Raw genomic sequence first — 11,480 nt, 5'->3', positions numbered from 1 at the left:
CGATCTAAAACAGACTATGGATCTATACTGTTAAAAAATGCCAAAACCAACCACTTAAACATGGTTCAAACTAAACTAAATACTGCTATAAGACTCTCAATAGGGGGATTCAAATCCAGCCCAATTGAGAGCATTAGAAACATTGCTAATGAAATTCCACCTAACCTTAGAAGAGAAAAACTACTTTTATTAGATTGTGCCAGAACCAAAAGAAACATCAATAACCCAGCCATCAAAGTAATAAACGCATACATACAGGAAGCCGTAAAAGAAAATATAAAAATAAACAATATTTTAGAAAGAAAACCATATCATTTTCCCCCGTGGAACACAACATTCAATGTTAACCTTACTTTAACTAACTAATAGTTTATTCAGGGTTACACTTTATTTATGTGTATGTCATAGTAAAATCACTTATTTCATGAATTGGATATCCAATTCATGAAATTAAATAAAAATATATTATAATATTACATGGACATATATTTCATGAAATGGACAATACCTATTACCTGTATTTTGTATTCTAAAAATTTAAAAATTTAAAATAATAATTTTGAATTTTCAGTGCGAGAATTGTTTAAAAAAATTTCATGATTTTGTCTTGTTTGTGTAATGCAAAAACTCCTTGTCAATATCAAGTAAATGTTCTTGTTTTGAAAATAACATGCTATTTAACAGTTTTGTTCTACAAAAACATAAATAGTAAAGCGTCTAGGAGAGTGTCTGTATACTATAATAATTTATAATAATACAAGTTGAAAGACATTTTATATTATTATTATACATTTATACTATCGATCACTGACTATAGTCCAGGCAAATTAGAAAAAATAGCGGAAAAAAAAGCAGGAAAGCTGAATTTTGGTATACACCTTTATGGAAGGGTTCTAAACTAAAAATCGCCAAAGATTTGTAGACCGCTACCTCCGCTAGAGCGCGCTTTGTGCAAGAAAAATCAGTTTTTCTCAAATAACTCGGTTATTTTTGAAATTATAAGAAAAATATCTATATACTATAATATAGAACAGGTAATTACCCTATAAAAAATGTACATACATCATATTATGTCGGAACAATATTTACCTTGATAATCGCACATGAAATATCATATAATTGGTAATTTCTGTCTTATGTCTTTATGAGACCAGGAAAAGGTACAGTTGAAAGAAGAATTTATTCATCTGATAGCTTACAATCACAAAAAGATACAAAAAATCAATTTTATTCGTACATGCATTTTGTGGTTGTGACACGACGTCCTCATTTTTTAGAAAAGGTAAAATACAGTGTTTTAAAACTGTTGAGAAGCGGTCTTAATTATTAGACTCAATAGAAGCATTTTACGATCCTATTGCAAGTAAAGATAGTGTATGTAAGGCAGGTTAGCCGCATTGACGAATATGATATTGAATCAATACCAGATGAAGATAACAACACCTCAAACAAAGAAACAGAGTATAAAAACACCGCTAATCAGGTATATAATATTTAAAACAATTATTAAAGAAAAAGATAGGTTATTTTTTTTATAAAAATTATTTCGATGTCATATTATTCTAATAGGTGCATTTCAGTGATGATCAACCTACCACTAGTGATCAAAAACGAATAAAATTTCAATAAAATGAAGAGATTATTATATTATAAATAAAGTTTTGTTTAAATTAATAGTTTGTTAAGCAGTAGCCAGAATTTTAAGGCATACCTATATTAACCAATATTAATTTTTATTATTATATACCTACCTATATATATAATAGTTATTTTATTTTTAGATAGCAATTATAAATTATGTACTCGTAACATTATCATTCAAACTCATGTCATGATAATTACGAAACTATAAACTGTTCATTTGTAATAGTATAATACAAAGTAAAAACTGTGTTAATCACGATTACGGACGTCATAAGATAGAAATTACCAATTATATGATATTTCATGTGCGATTATCAAGGTAAATATTGTTCCGACATAATATGATGTATGTACATTTTTTAAGGGTAATTACCTCTTCTATATTATAGTATATAGGTATTTTTCTTATAATTTCAAAAATAACCGAGTTATTTGAGAAAAACTGATTTTTCTTGCACAAAGCGCGCTCTAGCGGAGGTAGCGGTCTACAAATCTTTGGGGATTTTTAGTTTAGAACCCTTCCATAAAGGTGTATACCAAAATTCAGCTTTCCTGCTTTTTTTTCCGCTATTTTTTCTAATTTGCCTGGACTATAGTCAGTGATCGATAGTATAAATGTATAATAATAATATAAAATGTCTTTCAACTTGTATTATTATAAATTATTATAGTATACAGACACTCTCCTAGACGCTTTACTATTTATGTTTTTGTAGAACAAAACTGTTAAATAGCATGTTATTTTCAAAACAAGAACATTTACTTGATATTGACAAGGAGTTTTTGCATTACACAAACAAGACAAAATCATGAAATTTTTTTAAACAATTCTCGCACTGAAAATTCAAAATTATTATTTTAAATTTTTAAATTTTTAGAATACAAAATACAGGTAATAGGTATTGTCCATTTCATGAAATATATGTCCATGTAATATTATAATATATTTTTATTTAATTTCATGAATTGGATATCCAATTCATGAAATAAGTGATTTTACTATGACATACACATAAATAAAGTGTAACCCTGAATAAACTATTAGTTAGTTAAAGTAAGGTTAACATTGAATTCCACGGGGGAAAATGATATGGTTTTCTTTCTAAAATATTGTTTATTTTTATATTTTCTTTTACGGCTTCCTGTATGTATGCGTTTATTACTTTGATGGCTGGGTTATTGATGTTTCTTTTGGTTCTGGCACAATATAATAAAAATAGTTTTTCTCTTCTAAGGTTAGGTGGAATTTCATTAGCAATGTTTCTAATGCTCTCAATTGGGCTGGATTTGAATCCCCCTATTGAGAGTCTTATAGCAGTATTTATGATGTATGGGCAATTATTTTGATTATGTTAAGTTTTTGAGATAACGAGTTACGAATATTTTTTAGATGGGATATCCAATTAAGTTTGGAATCGAATGTTATTCCTAGAATTTTAATTTTATTATGGTGAGGTATAACTACGTTGTCTAATATTATATTGAGATCTTTTGTTTTTTTTGTTTTGTAAAGATAATACTTTGGGATTTGAGGTTAGAGAATGAGAATCCAGTTTTTTTTTACAATCTGATAAGCTGTTGGCACTAATTTGGAGTAATTTGGCCACATAGGCATTCCAGGAAATGAAATGGCTGACCAAGAAGCCCACAATGCAATTACCTCCTCATTAACTGCAACCATTAATTCCATCACATTCGCAGATGCCAAGAACGAAATTAAACTACACTCAAACAACAAATGGCACTCTCACTGTCGAAAACTCAGCACCAAACTCAATATAATAAAAAACAATATAAACCCATGGAAAAATCCTGAACTCAGCAGAAAAGAAGAAACCATAATAAACCGCCTCCGAATCGGACACACACACCTAACACATAGCTACTTGATGAGCAAAGACGACCCTCCACTATGCGACTCATGTAATGTACTTTTAACGGTCAATCACATCATTACAGAATGTCAAAAATATAACCAGTATCGAAATCAATACCACATTTCAGAACAAATCTGTCAAGCACTAGGACCAAACCCACAAGACGTTAAAAACTTAATTTTATTCTTAAAAAAAAACAGAATTGTACAATTTAATGTAATGTAATCATGTAAATACTAAAATACTATTAATGTAATCAAAATTTGTGTACTAATGGCCTAGCTGTCGATGTATTTCAGATCAATAAAAAAAAAAAAAAAACTATTAGTTAATCATCTGCATAGGTCGCATTTACGGGTAAGACCCCGCTATCCATGAATTGTACATATATTAATTTAAGAAAAATACAATAAAGTGAACAAGATACTGAAAAATCGTATTATCAATTTGACGTGTAAACAATAACTGTGTGACCGTTTCACAGTGATATGCCAACAAAAACAATCCACCAAACTACGTGTAAAAAAACGACTGTAAAAGGTTTGAGATCATTTTGTAGCTAAGTTTTTTACAATATTTGTTATTAACTTCAACGTAATTTCCTAATATTATACATTTTTGATTTGTTTTAAAATATTAACCATTTGTAAATACATTTAAAACAATAGGTGGTTTTAATTCACTTAAAATCAAAAAATGTCAAACACCTTACTGATGTTGAGTAACTATTTGAGTACCTATATTTAAATTGCAAACAAACATTATTATGAGGGTTAGATCAGTATAAAATAATTTTTTTATATTATCCTAGGTAAAGTCAATTACTATAATAGCAATCATATCATATCAAATGATTGCCTTTCGTTTTTGTTTTTCGTAGACAGTTGAGACATATATACTTGACTGTATATGTATATATTCTTATAGTAATATAGTTTTAGTGTGGAACGAAAACAAATATAAATTTAACATACAAATTAATTTGTTATTATAAATGCATCAATTTATTATTTACTACCACTAAGTTATTAAAAAGTACTTTACCTAGAATACACCTTACATTATATAATATAATATACATTGAGCACTTAAAAATAATATTTGTTTTTCACTTGAACAATATTTTCTAGTACCTATTTATTTTTGATTAATTTAAAAATATTATATAAATACATTTAAAACAATAGGTAGTTTTCATTCAATAAAAACCTGCAAATGTCATACACCATAAATCCTAAAAAACTATAGTATAGTTACTTCAATTTTTTTTTTTTGTACTTAAGTTGGAAATAAAATATATCATGAGTGTGAGATCAGTATTAAATAATTTTAACAGAGGTTTTTTGATTTATGGTGTTGGCAGTATAAATTACAACCACAGCAATTATAAGACGTCGGTGGTGCTTTACGTTTTGCGATGTATATTAATTTATTTTGGTTTGGATAACTTCTACGAGACCAACCGATGGGTAATAACTATATTATAATGTATTTTAATAGTTTCGTATGATGATACATAAATGATAATAGGCCCATTGAAAAACATCCATAATTTAAAATTTATTTTGGTCAAAAGATTTCATACAACGTTTATTCAAATGACACAATAGAACCTAACATTACAATATAATAGCATATCCTATTAACTCTTATGATAATATTATCACACTATTTATAAATTCATAAAGTATTATAGCTAATTTCCTACAAACTTGTTAAATATAGCACTTTATCTTCTGGAAGAAATTAATAGTTTAATGATTTGATATAAATACCAACCTATATAATATGATATATGTAATAATTTTATTTTGATAATATGTATTATAGGTCATGCAAGTTGATCCCGAAATGTCTGAAATAACGTCTTTAATACTCATCATCTGTAATGAAATATGTCTTATTGGAAAATTTATATGTCAAATTTGGCGCATATTTTTCGATAATCCACTGTCCATGGTATTGACTAAACTCGAAACAATTCACGAAAAATTGATACGCCTGAATGTGAGCCAGCTGATGAAAATAAAAAATACGAATTGGATTTCTATAGTTATCATTATTGTAAATGTTATGGTAGTTATTTTAAGTATAACAGTATTTATAATAATGCATAGACATTTATTTGGAATGAAATATTTGGTAATTATTCTTATTCAAAGATATTTTATAAGTTCATAAATTATCAGTCTTTTAAAGGAAACTCTTATTTTGTATTTGGAATATGTATTCGAATAAATGAGTTTTGAGGTATTCCGAATACGTATTCAAATACATTTACAACAAATATATTCTGAATACTTTTAAAAATTCTTTTTTGAATACATATAGGAATCCGTATATTAATAATAGTATAATAAAGTATCCGTATATTAATAGAATATATATTTTTCCCCGTTAATATTTTTCAGTTTTGGAATTGTGAATCAATTGTATTGCATTCAAGGAGAAAACTATTTTTTGTAACTAAAAATAGTGTGTCCAATTTTGAATAGAAAAATTCGTTTTTGTCACAAATTATATTATATTTTAAAGTTTCAAAAAAATTAATAAAAATATTCAGAATATGTATTTTTTCAAAAAGGTTTTAAAATAGTATTCGAATAAAAGAAGTAAAATGATTTTTTTATAAAACAGATAAAATTCTTGCATGATAATTTATCAATTTATTCCATTGAGAGTACTTTATAATATTTGTGTTTTTATACGTTTGTCAGATGAATAAAACACAATCCGATTTCTATATATCACATATTTTTAGGTCATTTTAATGGTTTTAAATATTTGCCAATGCATTGTTCTTTGTGAATACATACTACTAATATCATACATAAAGTGGATGGTCTACATAATAAATGAACAAATTCCGGAAAGAAGATCTTGCTTAAGTACCTACAGAGACATGTATTTAGAAGTTATAGAATGCTTACACCAAGTCAATAGATCAATATATGGTTTCCCGGCAATTTTTGTTTTCATTGCATCAGAATTCGCTGAAATCATTGTTACTGTATACGAATATTTATTGTTTCCTAGACATTATATTAATAAGTCTTCTTTGGTTGTTTTTTTCATATGGATGTTAACGAGAACAGTAAATGTTCTAACCGTATACATGATTGGTGACTCTACGGAAAAAGAGGTGCTTATATTATATTATATTATATTATATATTATTTGAATTCAATAAAAAGAAATGACTGTTTATAATACCGTAAGAATTTAAAAATTCAACGTTGTGCTTAGAAAATTATTAGGATGTTCAACTTATTTAAAATTTAATTTTTGTATTTGCAGGTAAACCGGATGAGTCTTGTCTTACATCAACGATCCATAATAGAAAGAAACCCTAGAATTAAACGTCAGGTACCTATATAATATTATATTTTACCATTATAAGTATTGACTACATGTGATTCATACATAACATACATTTATTACATAAATGATCAAATAGGAATAATTATTTTTATTTTTATTTAGATCAAGTTTTTTTTACTACGCAGATTACACGAACACTACCATTTTGAGCTGTTTGGAATGTATCACATTAATATAAGACAACTATTTAGTTTATCGAGCAAAGCAATTGGTTATTTAGTAATTCAAGTTTTGTTCAAATTGAATAAATAATAAACAGATACAGTTAAATTTTGTAAGGTTTGATCTATTTATCGTAAGATATTATAATTTTAAAAGTTACCTTATAAGTGCAGTTGTCAACCGATAATTCGAAAAATTCCATAAATCGATCTAAACGTTTGGTTCCCTCAAAAAACCTCTATAATTAGGAGAAATAATACTTCGAAAAGTTTGTCGGGAGTTTTTCAATTTTAATCGTATAATTTTTTCCAAAATAATCCTCTGCAATAGGTAAACTGTTGTTGAAAATAAATAAATTGTAGTCGGTCTAATATGAGTCCCGTAAAGTACAAGACGTGTCTTGTGTCACGTGTCAGTGCCAGTGAAAAAATCTTACTAGGTTGACTTATTTTCTTTAATAACATATAATATAATAATATATATTATATATTAAATGTCAAAATAAATGTAAATTAAAAAAATTAATAAATAATAAATACAATGTAGGTACATATAATATTATTCAATACAATTTTCATTACCTACCGAGCACTCTGTAGATCGAAAACCTCTATAAATCGAAATTTATAAGCTCGGTCCCCTGCATTTCGAAGTTTTATCGAGTGACGACTGTACCTACTTACAAACGTTTTATACTTATCTATTGTATTAAATTTAATATATTTTCTCAGACACCATTTTTAAATGATAATATTATAATAATATTTTTAGTCGAACATTTGCTGTCTGGGTTGTAAGTTGTAACTATTTGATTAGGTACTCTTTACTCATTCAATATTTAATTTTTATAATTTTATGTATTATCATATAATATTATCGTTAATCTGTTCAATATATTTAGTATTTACTGTTAATAGAACTTCTAACTATGTTAAGAAATTATTGTCACTGCGCGCAGTCCAAAATGTACTAAAAACACGAAATGATAATTCAGGTCGGGCTTTACCTATACAACAATAATGTATCAATTTGAGTACTTGTACATTAGATTTATAAAAAACAACATTTGGCTATTTAAATATTATAGGTTCGCTGCATGTCGTGATATATTATAATATTAGATCAATATATTTTCTATAATCATTATAATATTGTTATCATGTATAACACGTATTTTTTTATGATAAGTACTTATTAAATGACAATCAAATGAATATTATTATTACCTGTTAAGGCCATAGTTGTTAAATATTAAATTTATTTAAATATATTTTGAAAAATGTCTATTGATGGAATCGTTCAATATTATCTATACATTTATAAGCCAAGGACTGGATATTTGAATATAGAGAACCGAAATCCCACCGAAACCCTTATTTAAACTAATTTAAAAACCGGAACCTTACCGGAACCGATAGTTTTACTCGACAAATTTTTTTCCATATGTAAAAAACCAAATAGATAACAATTTTTTTATTTTTTAAGAACCGAAAAGAAACTTAAACCTAAATGTTAGTTTTTCTGGGAACCGAACCGGAACCGGATCCGAAATTTTAGATTTTCTGTGAACTGAATAGGAACCGAAACCAAACTTTTAGGTTTACTGGGAACCGAATAGGAACCGGAACCGTATATACCATCAAGGTTCCAATCCCTGTCATAAACACCATATTATAGCATAATATTACCTACAATTATTATTGTGTATTGTCTGCAGCATAATTGATTCTAATTTTAATAACCTAGAAAATTTACCTACTTCATAATACTGAAAAGGTAAAATTAAAAAAAATTTCTAATTAATTTAAATTAAGTTAGTTCGTTATCTATTATTTCTTTCTGTTTGAGATTTTGAGATAAGTGTACGTTGTCTGATCTGGATTTATTTATAATGTATTGCGCCATTTAACAAACATAAGTTTAATAAATAAAAGGATGGAAAGTGGGTGTCGCTCTGCTGTAAAGTGGTTACAAGTGGGTCGCTGTAATGGATGGTGTTAAGTTTTAATTCAATGATATAATATCATTGTATAAGAAAAACGATTCTGAGCGAAAACAGTCAGTCAGCCTATAATATTAAATGTTGACCTCTCAAATGCAGGAACTAGATTCACTTTCCCATCGATACTGTTGAAGAAAATTGAAGCAATTGCTCAAAACGGTGATGACAGACATAAAAATAAAAACACACATCATTGTAAAATCAATACATTCATCGTTCTACTCAGAATCTAAAATGATTTTGTAGTTCAAAATGTATAAAATGTTTAACTTTTTCAACTAAGGATTGAATATTTAAAACAAGGTTCCACGTAAATACCTAGGTAGGTAATTAAATTATTTTACTCACAATAGTATCATCAATTACCTATACTTATTACCCACTTAATCTATAGCAGTGCGACATCCACGCTTATGTCTGTGAAGTTAGCGGTAGACTAAAAAGCACTAATTACCGCTACACCACCAAGTTTTAGTACTCAATTAGTGTTTTCAGAATATACGAAAATAAAAATTAGTGCTCCAACCTACCATCGATTATCCACGATAATTAAAACGTCCCACTAACTTCACCACCAACTTTTAGCGCTAAATTAGTGCTTCAGCGTATACAAAAATAAAAATTAGTAATACCTTCAAACCAGAGTTAGCATCATTACATCATATTATACAGGTAGATATTTATATTACTTACCTTTTAAACTATTCTTACCTATTTTTTCTTCAAGAAGATAATGTGCCTTAATGAACAAGTTTGTTGGCAGAGTCGAACTGGCCCGGACCGCTAGTCCGCAATTGTGGTCGGGGCCCCAGCTTCTTTATGGTAATTGGAGCCCCCTAATTTTGTACCTATGAATATTATTATTTTTCGTTTAGAGTAAATAGAAATACGAAATAAACATTTTTTTTTTCAAATCAGAAAATGTATTTTTGTTTACAATCTTGAGAAGTTCTTAAGAGGACGTGATTACCCATATGTGTTGTCTCCGTCTTACAAGTGCGTAACATAACAAATTTTATGCTCAGCAGAACACGTGTAGCTCTGTAAATTTAAAAATTAGAGTGAATTGACCTCTTATAAAATCTAAAGATAAGATCATTATCTAGGAAAACTCATATGCTTTTTAGTATATTTTAATTTTAATGCGAGTTATGAGTATTTTAAGATGTATAAAAAATTTACAATTTTAACGGAGACAACACATGCGGGTATCACGTCCTCTTAATAATTATTAAAATAATGACATTGTCATTCTACGAATTTCTGTCTATATACAAATATGCATCATTGATTATAAATAGTGTAAAATTGTTAGGGCTTTTAAGAGGGCGGCGCACCCGCATATGTTGTCTCCGCCTTACACACGTACGGCATAACAAAAACGTTTTGGCACGGCAAGGAACCGAGAAAATTTGACCTTAGCTGATTTCAATTGAATTAAAACTAAGTACCTATTGTTTTAAATGTATTTACAAATGGATTTTTACATAATAATTTATTATAAATCAAAAATAAATTTATAATATATAAACCATTTTATTAAATATAATATAATAATGCAAGTACAAGTATACCTACTGAATAAACAATTTGGTTTACCGACCTTCTTTACGCGAAGATTGAGTTGAAGGTAGCGAGTTATTTTCTTAGAGATTATACAGCATTACAGCATATACGATTTACAATTTATAACAAAAATAACAAGCAATAAATAAAAATGTATAAACTAGGTAATTAAGATTATAAATTAGTTATAAAAACATTAGATAAATATTTATTTATATTACTATAATTATTTAATCTAAGATACCTCTTAAAATTAATTTCTAGATTATTAATATAAGTTGGTCCTAAGTAGTCTACAAATTTCTGACCAATGCATTTTTTTAAATAATTGATATTTAGATCGTATCTTATAGATTCACGTTTATTTATATTTGAATTAAATTTAAAATGATTTTTCGAAGTAAACGAAATATAATATTTTTATATAAGAAATTTAGAAGAAGTACACCATATTCTTTGTAATTATCATAAGTAGAAGCAATTTGAACTGATTTATTGAGGGAGATACAAACTACTCCACTCTGTAATAAAATTAGCGGTTTTAGTGTGCTTTCAGAGGCACCACGCCATATAGTTATCACTAGGGCTAGGAAAATAAAGCACTAAAAACCTACAATAAAGGAATTAAAAAATTGCCAATAATGATACAAAAAAAGCATTTTAACCAAGAAAATGCAACTAAAAAAGATTTGAACATTTTTAAGTTTAGCTGAAAAATATTTTTAATATCAAAAAATAATTTATTAAACACACTTTTATATATTCACACTAAGTAATTCTTAGAACAACTAAGCACAATTTATAAATATTGAAAAAAATAAATTAAACACCGTTTTATTAAATGTCGA

At 27.2% G+C, this 11,480-nt stretch overlaps 2 protein-coding genes across 2 annotated transcripts in view; both read left to right on the top strand.

The window, feature by feature from the left end:
• The window catches only part of LOC115033334, a 5,880-nt gene extending 3,976 nt beyond the window's left edge, over positions 1 to 1,904 (top strand). The window contains exon 2 of the mRNA XM_029485687.1: positions 1,570 to 1,904. Within this exon, the coding sequence (XP_029341547.1) occupies positions 1,570 to 1,618 (49 nt within the window). The 3' untranslated portion in view covers positions 1,619 to 1,904. The remainder of the gene's footprint in view (positions 1 to 1,569) is intronic.
• Positions 1,905 to 6,271: 4,367 nt separating this feature from the next.
• Positions 6,272 to 7,835, top strand: LOC107884716. Its single transcript, XM_029485686.1, has 3 exons — positions 6,272 to 6,663; positions 6,819 to 6,887; positions 7,005 to 7,835. The coding sequence occupies exons 1-3, from the start codon at positions 6,292 to 6,294 to the stop codon at positions 7,152 to 7,154; spliced, it is 591 nt and encodes a 196-aa protein (XP_029341546.1). The 5' UTR covers positions 6,272 to 6,291; the 3' UTR covers positions 7,155 to 7,835.
• Positions 7,836 to 11,480: the final 3,645 nt, after the last annotated feature.

Source organism: Acyrthosiphon pisum, chromosome X (genome assembly GCF_005508785.2).
Source record: "Acyrthosiphon pisum isolate AL4f chromosome X, pea_aphid_22Mar2018_4r6ur, whole genome shotgun sequence".
Taxonomy (NCBI): Eukaryota; Metazoa; Arthropoda; class Insecta; order Hemiptera; family Aphididae; genus Acyrthosiphon; species Acyrthosiphon pisum.
The sequence above is the reverse complement of the archived record's forward strand: the minus strand, read 5'-3'. Positions and strand labels throughout refer to the sequence as shown.

Excerpts from the sequence above, each read along its gene's own strand:
- LOC107884716 (XM_029485686.1), top strand. The coding sequence starts at position 6,292 with ATGGTTTTAAATATTTGCCAATGCATTGTTCTTTGTGAATACATACTA. Across the intron at positions 6,664-6,818 it reads GTGACTCTACGGAAAAAGAG|GTAAACCGGATGAGTCTTGT; the intron begins GTGCTTATATTA and ends TTGTATTTGCAG. Across the intron at positions 6,888-7,004 it reads ACCCTAGAATTAAACGTCAG|ATCAAGTTTTTTTTACTACG; the intron begins GTACCTATATAA and ends ATTTTTATTTAG.